This window comes from Leptinotarsa decemlineata, unplaced genomic scaffold (assembly GCF_025532065.1).
Source record: "Leptinotarsa decemlineata unplaced genomic scaffold, Ldec_3_MD MMD2_tig00026336_RagTag_RagTag, whole genome shotgun sequence".
Classification (NCBI taxonomy): Eukaryota; Metazoa; Arthropoda; class Insecta; order Coleoptera; family Chrysomelidae; genus Leptinotarsa; species Leptinotarsa decemlineata.
In genome coordinates this window covers 6,514,834-6,529,762 of record NW_027412692.1, presented here as the reverse complement: position 1 = coordinate 6,529,762, position 14,929 = coordinate 6,514,834, and the positions used below count along the sequence as shown (strand labels likewise).

The 14,929-nt window shown below is 33.0% G+C and overlaps 1 protein-coding gene across 1 annotated transcript; it reads right to left on the bottom strand.

The window, feature by feature from the left end:
- Nucleotides 1-3,635: 3,635 nt before the first annotated feature.
- On the bottom strand, nucleotides 3,636-13,482 carry LOC111512202 (nuclear RNA export factor 1). Its single transcript, XM_023168307.2, has 9 exons — nucleotides 13,169-13,482; nucleotides 12,904-13,101; nucleotides 12,709-12,850; nucleotides 12,193-12,380; nucleotides 11,199-11,342; nucleotides 10,906-11,123; nucleotides 9,443-9,611; nucleotides 8,387-8,697; nucleotides 3,636-5,023 (listed from the first exon to the last, which is right to left on the bottom strand). The coding sequence occupies exons 1-9, from the start codon at nucleotides 13,313-13,315 to the stop codon at nucleotides 4,909-4,911; spliced, it is 1,632 nt and encodes a 543-aa protein (XP_023024075.2). The 5' UTR covers nucleotides 13,316-13,482; the 3' UTR covers nucleotides 3,636-4,908.
- Between the last annotated feature and the right edge of the window lie 1,447 nt (nucleotides 13,483-14,929).

Sequence of the window (14,929 nt, the reverse complement as noted above, 5' to 3'; positions counted from 1 at the left end):
TGACCCATTGTACATCCTCCCGAGGAGTTGTTCCCTAGGTCATCGTCCATCCTGTCCTTTCCAGAAAGGTGGGCAGGTCGCTGGGAGACATCTTCTTTATATCGGCAGGTGTAGGTCAAGACTAGCCGAACACACACTCTCTTATTAACGTTAACTCCGGAACTCGCATAGGACATGCCTGAAGAGACTAAGTGGTGCAGCCAGGAAGACTTACCGCTTCATCAAGGCTAATATTTTTTGAATCTGCCTTGCACTAAATTCTGGAGTAGCAAGCACAATCTGCAACAGGAGAGAAACAAACTGCTCCTGAGCAAATCACCAAACGCTCATGTTGCAAAATTTTAAGCATTCATCAATATTTTATCTGGAAGCAAATACCAACAGGTGATATGTCACCCACCTCCAACATTTGATCGATAATTACTTAGACTTTTGGATCTCAAATTGTTGCGCTTCAGAATTCCAAGACACTTACGCGTGTCTGTAGGATACTTTACCATCAACGCGGGTGTTTTACAAGAAACCATATTGTTCACAACTCTTTCTAGTTCACAACAATCTATGGGGAAAGACCACAAAGCCAATATTTTACTTAACTGAGAACAGCAACAATTGTTCTTCTTTCTCTTTGGATGCCCAAATATCAGCTGGTAGGTGAATGTGATAGAATCTATCATCATAATTATGTTATTTGAACTCAATTTGTTGTGTTTCAAATTGGATACCAATTTATCTTGGTATAATCACATTACATTCAGTTTCTCCGAAACTTGGAAAACTATTTCGAGCTAGAAAGTTATATACATCTAAACAACTTTGATGCATGCTTTTATATTGCAAAAATTACACCTTCTTTGAAATATTGCAGGGGGATCGTTCCTAATAAGCATAACAAAAAAAACTACAAGGGTGCTTATTATTGGTTCGTTCGTTATTAAAGTGAAGCTAGGCAACGAGATTTTATATAGATAATTCTCGAATATGTGTGCCTGATTTTAGGGAAATATAATTCAGGAGGGTTTAAAGTAATACCCCACAAAGAACAAATAAAAAATTCACTTCTTGCTGTCCACAAATTCACTGTTCTATAAAAAAACTCTTCAACCATAATGCCACCTTTACTTTCAAAGTGATTTACTACGTAAAACAGAATCAATGCAATATTTTTAATTTGAAACTGTCGTATTCATTTGAGGCTCCTCATCATATCCATACTATTGAACTTTAAAATGGTTTAATAGGCTATCTTTAAAAGATATACATATGCTGTCGCGGACATTTTTGTAGAACCATGAGAAAAAAACGATATATAGTGAATTGTTTTGTTATATCTCAAAAGAATTGTAGGTAGTGATTTCTATGAACTCTCCGGCTTTGCCACCCCTTCATAAGGTAATATCCTCATATTTCAACCAATTCACAAATAAATTATACACATACACCGTTCATTGGTGTAAACAAGGCCGTAGCCAGAGGGAGATCAAGGAGGATTGATACCCACCGAAAGTTCTACAAGCAACGGCCATCCAAAAATTATATCAAATACAACGTTTGGCTTGTTTGAACATCACAGGAGCATGAGAATAAGACCAACCGCGGCAATGGAATTAATTACTGGTCTGTCTCCTCTGGACCTGTACGTTAAGGAGGTTGCGTTAGTGGCCATGTTACGATTGCACACGGCCGGTGTAAACCTTAAAGTAGGAATGGGTCAATTGAGGCTGAGCCTATGGCGAGAAGCACTTACTGCGCAACCTCTGCTGCAGGCAACCAGTGATGCAATTGTACACAGGTTTGTGTTTAATAAACCCTACAAAATACAAATAAAACAGAACACAGAGTCAGATGCTACAAATGCAATACACATATATACAGATGCAGAGAGTTGGTTGTCTCTGACAGATGGCTCAAAAACCAAAGAAGGCTCAGGATATGGAGTGTACTCCATATCACTGCAAAGAAAGCTAGAAAACTAAATTTGATTTTGTAAAAAGATGTTAATATTTGTATAATAGTTTTATAATTAATATATATGATCATGAAAGACAATTTTCTTTCTTTCGTTATTTTTATATTTCATGTTTTTCTACTGCTCCACCAAACCAACCCCCCCCCCCGAAATTGTTTTCTGGCTACGGCCTTGGGTGTAAACAATCTCTTAAGTAGTTTAGAGTTTATCGCGTAAGGACAGAGACGGCGGAGGAAACTTTGTTTTTTAATACATGGTAATTTGTTTCGATATTTTTAGACGAAAATATTTGGATTTTTTAGTTTAAATGAATGAATCGAAAACAAGCACTTTTCACGATCACCAGAAATGCAATACAATTTTACTTTCCTGAATTTCACTAGTTCGGACTTCCATTGTCTACTATATAAAATGATTTGAAATCCCCGAAACAACTAAAAAAGAATAATTAAAAATGAATAGCTGAAAATAACAATTATATTAAGCAAAATAAACCTGAAATGAAATAATAGTGAAATAAAATACAAGTAAAAATGGAACAATTGAATAAATAAAAATGAAGAAATGAAAAAGAAAAACTGGAGAGATTCCAAGTCACGTTAGTTCACGACTTTTCGATTGTTAGTATCTACAATCGTCTTCGGTTGATGACTAGACTGATTCCTCCGAGAGATGACTATTTATAGGTCGTTCGAGTACTTTCGTTTATCCCCGCTTTCCATTTTCCGCTTCACTGGTTCCGTGGGAGATGACCGTTTGGCGGGAGTTGGCCATTTTTCGCTTGATGATGGGTTTCCATATGTTGCGTATTTCTACGCTGGCTTGGCTGAATACATTGTTAGACAACATGTATGCGGCTTCCTTGAATTTTCTCCTAAACCAATGTTCCCCTTTGTGCAATATAGGATTTTCCGCACTCACAGGGTATCCGGTAAATGCAATTCTTGGAATCGCAGCCCGCGTTTGGTGGCCTGGTTTTCGTGAGGCTGCTACGGATAGTGTTCACAAACTACTTACTCTCTAGACGTTTCACGCAGATGATCAAGGTCAAAGTCGCTTTTGTAGTTCATTGTTAGTAGGTGGTTTGTGATAGTGTTACCGGATCTGAAGCAGGTTCTGATGTTGTTTTAGGGATGTCAAATCATTTTATATAGTAGACAATGGAATTCCGAACTAGTGAAATTCATTATGAAACATTGTCAATCACCTTCAAACAAATTTCACTTTCCGATACACACCTATGAATTTGGCGAAAAATTTTTCATGCAACCTAATTTTCTATTATATTATTTTCCACAGTCAAATTTATCAAAAGTTCAGGGCGATGAATACTCATTTAAATTAGTTCACTTTGAGTTTTTCGAAGTTGAGTACTTGAATAGATTCTATAAAACAGTAATTTTGCCCAAGTCTATTCAAAAAATATGTTATGAATATTTGTCTGTTGTGTGTATAGACTGGACAATTCACTTGTTTTTCAATAAAGTTTTTTAAAGATTTTTTATGTCTATTCGAAAGTAGTACATAATTATTATTCGAAAAATACTTTTGAAAGGAAAAAATAAAACAAATGGTTTCAAAAATATATTTTTATTTGAAATTATTATCTTTTATGTATTCATATATTATTAAAAAAAAATTTGAAGGGGAAAGATAAAACAAATAATCTCAAAAATGTATTTTTATTGGTTGTGGGGTATAATAAATTGACATTCACATTTCAGTCAATTAGAATTACCAGATATTGAATAATGACTCTAAATAAAAAACAAATAAATTTGAAGAGAAATGTAATGCCTGTTATAAATAGAATTACAATAGAAATATAGCAACTTATTGGATAGTTGACATTTCATGACATTTATCTAAGCACTGAATCTGATGAAATTTTTCAGATTATGTTTTCAACTTTAAGGGGGAAAATATTTACCAATTTTTACCTTACTTCACAATATATATATATATATATATATATATATATATATATATATATATATATGCTCCAGGTTCAGGTGATAACACCTCACCGCTTGCCTCTCATGTAGACCTACGATTTTATAGGTACGTGTGGCAGATACCCGACGGAAAAACAACAACTAACCCAGCTAATGCCGGTCAGAAAGTTGAAGTGAAACCCTCAGGCATCTGTGCAACGTCTTCGATTTGGAAGATTCGTTGCAAGTTATTTTCCACTATGAAAAGCGGAAATTAATATCATTTGGTCGATACAACCAACCGATAGACCGGTTTCGGGGTACTTGCCACATCATCAGTATGGTCTCTTTAGAACGGAGTGAACCGTCTTTGTTTGGTCGTGATACTCACTCCGTTCAGAAGATAACATATGTTACTGATGATGGGGCAAGTATCCCGAGACCGGTCTATCGGTTGGTCGTATCGACAAAATAAAATTAATTACTGCTTTTGATATATATCTTTTTCAAATTTTATACACTTACTTGTAATTTATGGAACAAATAAATAAATAAATAATGTTAAATTTGGAAATATTGATTATTTTCAGCACATATTTTCAATTGAATCCTATTTATATTCCTTTGAAGTCATATATCGAAACAGCATCATTTCTATTCAATGTAGAAATTCTTATTGCATTACTTCGTCAACTTCATTACAATATATATTAAAAATAGTCATTTTAGTAGAAGACAGTAACTACCAAACAATAAAAAAAGTAATGACGTTTCTGCCGCAGTTTCAAAAAATATGGCCAAAAGTGAGGAAACCTGCCAACTAATCAATTTAAATGAATAATTAGAATTTTGCTGAGTACTGTTCCATAAAAAAAGCAAATTATCAAAAGTTTGTTTTGTTTTGACAACTATAAAGATTGGTTCGTCATTCATGCTAACCTAACCTTCTACCTTTTTCTGGTTTTCAGTAGGACAACCTTTATCAAATTTGTCAAATGACAAATATCAAGAATTCTTCTTGTTTCCACAAAGAGCTTCTTTTGGAATTTTATCTGCTTTGTACAACTCAGTAAAAAAAATAAGAGCCTTCTTCAAGTCATAATGGCATTCTTCCAGACACCTGAAAAAAAATTAATTTATCATATTTTCAGTTATTACCTACAATACATAGGATTCAAAAGAGAGATGGATGAACTAAAAATGACTTGGTTTCAACATTTTTTTCTCCGATTGTGAGGTTAAAGGAATCAATACATTTTTACCAATTTCAACCAATTATATACCCAGGACCCAGGAAATTCATAAAACATGGTAATTTTCCATAGTATGAGTTATTCCTCGGACGAAAATTATTATATTGTTGCTATTTGAAGAATGATTGGTAATGAATGTTCCTTATATATTTCATATACACTATTTGACTAACATTGACTTATATTATGAGGGCCAACTCACGAAGTACAACTGGTTTCTCTTTCACAAATTTATATCAGCTCCAAACTATCATCAATAGTTACCTGTATTTGATTTTTTCATTTGAATGTTAGTATCAAATTGGATGATCATATATGATGTAATGTTTTTGTATTTCTTGCATTTTATCACCAACTGGAATTACCCGTTCATAAACACATAAATTAGTAAAATAAATAAAACATGGATACTTATTAGGACCACTTTCATTCAGAAGTCAGGGAAAATCGAACAAGATTTCGAACATTCCCACATAAGAGTGGGTAAAGAACAGTAATCCCGAGAATAAGCTTGTCACAAACACTGGGTATTCAGACAAATTAAAAACACGGGACCAAAAGTGGTATTGAGCAGTAGAAAATTACTTATGATGCACTGTTTGAAATCTTTGGTGTAGTAATGAATATTACTGGAGTTTTTTCCCAACACCAAATCGTTATTTTTAACACCTCGACATGTGTTTCGATCACCAAGTGATCATCTTCAAGGGAAGATTAAACTGGAACTTCCCTAAGCTAACGCTATTTAATATATAGGTATACCATACAGGTATACCAAACATACAGGTATACCACACTTAAATTAATTTTACAATTTGCCTTATCTATTATTTTACAATATGTCCTTATTTAATGTTTAAATGTCATAGCTATTTATAAAACAATTTTCAGCTATATAAAAAATTAATTTCACAAAATTGCTTATCTAAATTTATTTTTACAGTGTGTCCTTATGTAATAATCAGTAAATCTAATGTTATTTCAACAAGCTATATAGTATGTATGCTATTTGGTATTGGTCCGTCATCGTTTTTCATAATATTATTATGTTTACTTATTTCTACACTCTCATAGGCATCTAGTTGCCTATTGTTGTTAACTTGTCTAACTAATCTTAATGAACTGAAGTCTATGGAATGGTTTTGTTGCAAAATTTGATGGGCGACTGCTGATTTTTCAGGTCTTCCATATTTGAAGTGTGCTATGTGTTCCTTGTATCTTACTTTAATGAATCTTTTTGTCTGTCTATAATATTTTGCATCGAAGTACTTACATTCAATTTCGTAAATTCCAGACTTTTCCAAATTCTCGACTTTGTCTTTTGGACTTCCCAAAAGGCTCTGTAGTGTATGACTTGTTTTAAAAACCGCCTTCATACCTAGTTCCTTGAAAATCTTTCCAAAGTTCTTCGTATATTGGTGATATGGAACTGAGATGTATTTATCTTGGTTTTTGTCCTTTCTGAAAGTCGAGATTTTGTTCATTCTTAACCTAAACTTCTTCTTCCTTATTATGTTACCTACAATACCGCTCGAGAAATCGTTAGTTTAATCTTCCTCTTGAAGAAGATCACTTGGTGATCGAAACACGTGTCGAGGTGTTAAAAATAACGATTTGGTGTCGGGAAAAAATCCATTAATATTCGGTAAAAAATTAAATTACAACTATTCATTGCTCTTTCAGCTACCAGGCGTAGGTATATTTAATCTTGCAATGTGCAGAAATATTGATTTGAGGTGTAAACAAAATGAACAACTCAATATCCACAACTCAATATTCACGCACAAAAGTGACAGAGAGACGAATCTGAGAATTACATGAAGAACTGAAAGAACTAAAGGAGAGGCATATACTGACTCTAGGAGGTCTGTTCAAAAAAATAAGGTGAGTATTCAAATTTCGGGGGCTAAGTACATTTGATTATCGATTTTTTTTATGATGGTACACTCGTCTGGAACATATGTTCACAGTTTTAGCTGTTTAGCATGCTTAGTTTGTTGGTGAGAGGCATAAAAGTTAGAATTGTTTTGCATGTTCGGCGATTTTCTGCTATAGCAAAAATTGATCAAAAAATTTGCATCAAATTTGTGTAAAACGTGGAACTGAGTGCTCAAAAACACTTGAAATGTAGACAGTGGCATACGGTGATTGTACTCTGAGTCAGAAAAATGTTTACAAGTGGTACAAGGTTTTCACAGAAGGTCGAGAAGACATGAATGACGACTTTCTCCCTGGACCCCACCACATCAACAGCCAATGAAAATGTTGAGAAAGTGAAGAAAATTGTTATGGAGAATTATTGAATCACTATTAGAGAAGTTGCTGAGGATGTCGGCATGGCTCATGCCATGCGATTTTTTCAGAAATTTCGGGCACGAAGCATGTGGCAGTGAAGTTCGTTGCAAAATTGCTGAATTTCAACCAAAAAAAAACAGTCACATGAGCATATTTCTTGAGAAAAATTAGAATACATTTCATATTTTTAACAGACCACATATACCGAGAGCCAGAACACTCACAAACCACAAAAAATTGATCAATAAAATATAAAAATAATTCTTGAAACATGAATTCTGGAACACACCCAGGAAAACCCTATGAAGACAATATCAGAGAAAAAATCAGTATCATTAACAGATGTTAGGATAAACGCAATAAACCAATGAGCTGCAATGTTTCCCAGATATTTGTAAGAAATGAACAAGTCAGGAGAGCCCGAAGCACCAAAAAATGAAGGTACTGAAATATATCCATTTTAGTATCCTAGCAAAAGGTGAAATCTTTTCGAATTCATGGTTGGGTTCGCACACTGCCTTACCTCAGTTCACACAAAACTTATGGAGTGAAATTCCTTTCCATTGAAAGAAGCTGCCTGCGAAACACACTAGACTGAGTTCATAAAATGTTACAAATTTGGTAAAATCAACTTCACATAGTTTTTGGATAAGGTATTCTCTAAACTTCTGGACTAAAATCCGATCACTATAATCAGTCAAAAATGAAACAGCAAAGTTAGTAATTCGCCAACAACCCTCAATATTGAATACAGTAGGATACAGTTATGAATTGAATATGTGAAATATCTGATACACTGAAACTCATCTATAAATAATTCCACGAGAAAACATAATATTTATATTTTGATCCCTTTATCAAGGCCACAAAATTCCCTGTTTATTGTTTATATTATAGGACAGTAATTCAAAGCTACAATGAAAGAATATACCAACTTTTTTGACCAAGCTACATTCAAATTCGTGATGACTCTCAATGTATCAACAACCTGCTGTTGTTCTTTGTCTGTTTGTGGCAGTCTCATCTGGTTTGGTATGACAGTCTTTGACTGTTTGAAAGAGTTGACAATTTGAAAAGAAAAAGCATTGTGTATGTGCAGTTGTTCATTAACAATGTGGCACAGTCCATCACCGTTAACAATTTCCAGCACAAACGTTCTTCTGAATCCGTAGAATTTCTCTGAATCCAGTAAGGTCTCCGGAGATTCTTTAAATATACCAGTCACACCAATGATGGCACAACGATGCTGTAAAAGATAAAATGGAAACTTATTATTTACATCATTAATAACATTCATTTTAATAGATTTTTTGTGCTAAATATTTTCAATTCTTTCCACTAAAAACACATCTGGCCAGCTTCCCAGAGGGAAAAGGCCAAAGAAGATGAAACATCAGTTAGGTTGTAACAAAAATTTTCTTCAACTTCTTCTGTGAAGTTATTTGATGTCTTCTAGGGTAATGTGAACAGGTTTTCCTTATTTCTGATTATGACAAAAATAATTCAATTATATTCCTTCAACTCATTACTACCTAACACCACTAACATTGTTTTCAATATTATGCATTCTGACCAAAAACAAAAAGTTTTGAATTGAAATGATAAGCAAGACCATAATTCAATAAAGCCATGTTCTTTAATATACCTCTGAACTTGAAGTGTTGCAGATTTACATTAGTTTAAATTTTCTCACGGCAACTAGAAGAACATCTGAATTTTTTTTTATTGAATCCAGAAACTGTAGCATTCCGAACAAAATTAGTTTTTTGAGTTGTAATATATCACTTGGTGACTTTAACAAAAGTGTAACCTCACACAAATCAAACAAAATTTTGTATCGTATCAATTCAATAATATCACATAATTTTTCATAAGACAAGACTAAATATACATCAGTTGATAATAGTAGCCTACATCATTACTACCACCTAATATTTTTCTAAAATTATTCTATGATATACGTGTAAGTTTAATAAAATATATATACTCACAGTGTGGTACATCAAGTCAACACAAAATGAGAAAGGATCATGTTCTGTAGGTGCCAAACCGCATAATGTGTTTGTTATCATAATGTTGCCTTGAAATAAATATCTGCTATTATGAGAAAAATCTGCCATCTTGTGTAGGTTGCGAGAAATATTATTATATCTATATAACCTAAAAAAAAAGGATTGTTTTGAGGAAATTTGTTATGGATTTTTTTATTTTGATATGAGGTCTTTCAACTTTCCAAAATTCTCATATGAACAATACAAACTCAACCTGAAGATTTTTGGTAAATTGATGGATTTATTACTATTCAAGAAACACTTGGATTATTTTTGGGTTTTGCAACACATGTTTCCCTATACAATACTTTTTCAAGCGTGTCTATACCAAATTATTATAGTGAGGCTTGTCTATACTAAATTACATAGTATATACATGCCTGAAGTAGCTATTGTATAGCGTGACACGTGTGGTGTTTTTGTTAAAGTGTTTAGGGAAAATCTCAATATGCGTTTTAATTTGTCATCGTGTTAGAAATCACACGTTAAAAGGTAAGACCTCGTTAGTCCTTAGCTCGCACAAGTTTCTCAACTTCTGAGAGTTGTCGTTCGTATGGGGGGACAGCTGATTAACGAAAAAACAGATTAAAAAAAAAATTTAAACAGATCAAGTAACAGCTTATTCCATTATATACATTTACTGGTGAAACAGAACTTCACAAACACATAACTAAAACATGTATTATTTAAAATATTCATTAAAAAAATAAAAACCTTTCCTAACTAATAGTTTTATAATTTCAAATTTATGTGTAAACTGATGTTAATCTGTTTAAATCTGTTGATTCATGAGTAAAACACCCATTTCATTGCTTTTATAAAGCAAATTGGCCGAATTTATTGAGTTGTCTAAACAACTACTTTGAATAGTGAAACTGAATTTTCTTTCAAAACAGGGTAAGACCTCACTGCCTGTTTAACTTAATAAATAAAAATAGTTTGAAAAACTAAAAAACATGATTTTAAAGAACATCAAACTAAAAAGTTAAAAATATATTTTTTAAAATAATCTGCGAATACATCAAGCAATAATGTCGATATATCAAGAAGGTTACGTAAAGCGCCATCTGCCCGCGAATAGATCAAGCAATAATGTAGATATATCAAGGAAGTTACGTACAGCGCCATCTGCCCGCGAATAGATCAAGTAATAATTTCGATAATTCTGTCAAATACAGATCCCGACCTTGAGAGTTACAAACAAACATACATACATACATACAGGTGAAGCTAATTGAAGCATGTTAATTAAAAAGGCAAGTGATGGATGAAATTAAATGGGAAATGATTAAGGTTGATCAAATATTTTCCCATTCAGTATAACCTATGCAAAGAAACATTAAATTTCTGTTGTAACTTAAAATTCACCTTAAGATTAACTTCATTTTTTGATTCAGTATTACCTTGTTGTTGCAGAGGAAAACTGGCCATTGTAATAAAAACTATTGAGGGAGAACATTGCGTTCTTGTGATAAAGCTCTTGAAGCATCTTACGATTGTTGGAATCATAAACCATAAAGTAACGTTCCAAAAATTGATTGACAACATCTAACCCATCTGCATCGCAAAAATAATTTTTTTTGGGTGAAGGAAAACCAGCCAGCTTCACAGTGATTCCATCCTAAGAGAGGTTTGATAGGTTGAAAAATTTTAAATTTGACTTGGAATGCAAAAAAGTCAAGTTGATAATACATACCAATATTTCCAAGTGTTTACAGTAATTTTTTACCCCTTCAACATATTCTTCATATCCATATTTTTCACAAAGTGGATTGCCATCTAGATATAACTCCTTCAACTGGAATACTTTAAGGGGCTGCAAAATGTTCAAGTCCTCAATCTGGAAGGAAGACAAAGAATAATATTGAATTACGCAACATTTATATGTCCAATATTTTTCACAGAACTGTTTAAGTTCAACAAAAACTTTCCTCTGGTGATTTATTAGTTTTTCATACTTTTTTTAATACTACCAGTTTCAAGCTGAAACTTGCCACTTTGAACGAAATATTCTAACTCGGTTGAGAAATTTCAGACTTTTTCATAAACATCTTGTATTCTAAACTATTGAAGATGTTTGATTTTTTATCCTTTAAAGTAAAACAAACATTTCCTCAAGTATTGACTGAATAACGCAACAAACTTTTTCTTTGACTTTACCTTTTACTTTAAAAATAAGGATTAAAAATGATAAATTGGGTAGGGTGTTTTGACTTGAACATATTCTCTTATGATAGATATTATATATTATAAACTTGGGACAAGTCATTAGAAAGATTTGGAATGGCATTCAGATTCAAATGAGCAAGTTGGGAAAATATATTAGTTATTAGCAGAATGTCAATATCAAAAGAGAACAGGGTTATGTTACAAATAATAATGACCACACAGTCGGTTAACACATGCATATTTTTCAACTTCAAGGAATCCTTAAAGAAAAAATACCCACCCGTAGAAATTTCGTAAAAGAAAGAGTATAATGTATGAACATCCCCACTGATTTACAATGTAACAACTTTCTGAAAGTGAAACATGAAGTAAAAGTTTGCTGTATGAATCAGCCATTACAGGTAGGAAAAAGTTCATAAATTTTTTTTAGAACTCATAAAAAACAAAAAAAAAGAAATTTCATATTCCACTGAAGTGACATAATGCTTCACAATAGTTTGCATTAATTCAAATTAACTCACCAAATTATTCCTGAGATCCAAGCAAGTTACTGTTTTAACGATACCACTGAGTGCTTCCATAGGATTCAGGATTTTTATCCTGTTATCATTCATCAAATATTTTTCTGGAGGTGGTGTCAGATTTTTTGCTAGGTGTAACAAAAAGAACATAATTTTTGGTTGGGACATTGGGCAGAACTCCGTCAGTTCTGAAAATAATTTGAATTTTGTTACCCTTGGTGTGTTATGGTTTACGGTCCCATTGAAATACTTCCTAGGAAGTGGATATTAAAAGCTGATTATCATTACAAAGGATGTTATATGTTAGTGAAAACATGATCCATTGTACAACTTGTCATGAATGTTAATTTTACAAAATATCAAAGAACTCTAGTTTATTATTGATGTTAAGACAGACGTTTAGTTTATTATAATAAATATGTCACAAATATATCAATATCATACAAAACAGTTTATTTGTCACAAGTGATAGACCAATTATGGATATATTGAGACTATAAGACACGATATACTAACCAGGATCCTCATGTATTTTAACCATATTCAGAGTTCTATTAGTTACATCATATCGCCTCGTTAGACTATTAATTATATTTTTCTGAACATCTATTTTGAATTCCCCTGTGGTCGAAAATTTGAGGATGATGGATATTTTATACTGAAAATGAAGATGCTTTTCGGAGGAGGATAATTTTTTTCTATAAAACTTACTGGTCTTGAACTTCTGGGATTAGGTACAACTAAATTATCATTGCACAATTTTTGGATTGCTGGACCGCAATTTCTAGCTAAAAAATAGGATCCAAGGTTGTCAGTATAAAATGAGACTGGTATCAAATCCAAAGGGTGTACGTGGTCCAAAATCGCTCTCAAAACATTATTACGAGAACTATTCTCAGCATTGTTTATCTGTAAATGAATATTTCAAAACTTGGAGTATACTACCTCCGGTATCTATCTAATATGTGAAACTCACTATGAATTTATGCCAACAATTTATATTTGTGAGGAGGGCTTTATTCTTGAAAATAATTCCTGTAGGAAGATTAGTTGATGTTACCATAACAGAAGAACTATTGGGTTTCATAGATGCTACATTTATGTTGGGAGTATTTTGAGCCATGGTTTAAAAAATATTAAAACGTAGAAGTTTTCACTATTTTTTCATTAGGCGTTAACTCGAAGAAATTGATTCAATCCTAAACTCTAACTACACTTATTCCAATATTCCAAATCACCAATATTGAAAATAATAAACAAATAAATGAGTATAGTTTATCTGACAAGTGACAAAGTTCTTCTTCTTATTCCGATAAGCCAGGCGCAATTGAACAAGTTTGCTGTCCATAACAGTATCTATTGAGGGTTCAGTTGGTGCTCTATTCCAAAATCACGAAGTCTGTTAAAAAAAAGATGACTTTTCACTTTTCTCAAAAATATATTCATTTCATTAATCAATTTCTATTTTGTGCCCTTCAAAGTGGTCCCCCTAGCGTTTTTTTCCAATCGTCGAAGCAGTTCTGATGTTCACTTTTTGCTATGTCCTTAAGCTCTTTCAGCGATTCGGTTTTTAAATCCTCAATTATCGCAAAACGCCGTCCTTTCATGGGTATCTTCAATTTTGGGAACAGAAAAAAGTCGCGGGGGGGGCAGATTGGGGAATTCGGAGGCATATGATTACGGTGATGTTTTTGGCTAAAAAATTACGAACAAGAATTGACGAGTGAACAGGTGCTTTATCATCGTGATGCAAAAGCCATAAATTGGTTTTCCACAATACCGGACGTTGTCTTTGTATTGCTTCTCGCAAGTGGTGCATAACTTCAAGATAATAATCCTTATTGACCGTACGACCATGTGGCAATAACTCCATATGCACTACACCACGGTAATCGAAGAAAACAGTGAGCAAAACCTTGACATTTGATCCAACTTGGCGTGCTTTTTTTGGTCCTGGCTTTCCTAGACTTTTCCTTTGAGAAGATTGGACTTTGGTTCGCTGTTGACGTCATTCAACAATAATTCCTGAGCGATACTCAAGCGGCGTTTTTTTTTTGTTTTTTTGATCAAAATTCCGTAATTTCAGAATAAACTTCGCTACCACACGCTTCATAGCCAAAATTTTTGAAAAAATGCATGACATGAGCCAACCGACATGCCGACATCCTCAGCAACGTCTCTTATAGTGATTCGACGATTTCCCACAACAATTTTCTTCACTTTGCCAACATTACGATAGGTTGTTGATGTGCTGCGGCGTCCAGGGCAAACTTCGTCATTCACATCTTTTCGACCTTATGTGAAAAGCTTGTACCACTTATATACATTTTTATGACTCAGAGTACAATCACCGTATGCCACTGACAATATTTAAATTGTTTTTGTACACTTAATAGTTAATTTTTCACCTAAAGTTTGTCGCAAATTCTTTGATTAAATTTTTTTGATAGTAGAAAATCGGCCAACACGCAAAACCCGAGACGAGTTTACTAACATCTGAGAACATTTCCTACTTACTGTCGCGAGGATTAATAAAAAATCTGGTTCATATGAAGTATGAAACAGGTAAACATAAACAATATGAAAAGGTAGAACTTTCTTCGGTATATTTTAAAATCAAGAAAAAATTAAGAATAGGGGGCAATGTATATTTTTCTTTTTGATTTTTTAGAATAAATGTATAAATTTCACTGAGATTGTTGAGGTTCAATTTTTTATTTATCACTTGTTCCTCGTT

What these genes read in the sequence shown, in the direction of transcription:
- LOC111512202 (XM_023168307.2), bottom strand. Translation starts at nt 13,315, where the DNA reads ATGGCTCAAAATACTCCCAACATAAATGTAGCATCTATGAAACCCAAT. An exon ending in ATTGTTGGCATAAATTCATA is followed by an intron (nt 13,102 to 13,168) that starts GTGAGTTTCACA and finishes ATTCATTTACAG; the next exon opens with ATAAACAATGCTGAGAATAG. An exon ending in TGGATCTCAGGAATAATTTG is followed by an intron (nt 11,343 to 12,192) that starts GTGAGTTAATTT and finishes TCTTCCTTCCAG; the next exon opens with ATTGAGGACTTGAACATTTT.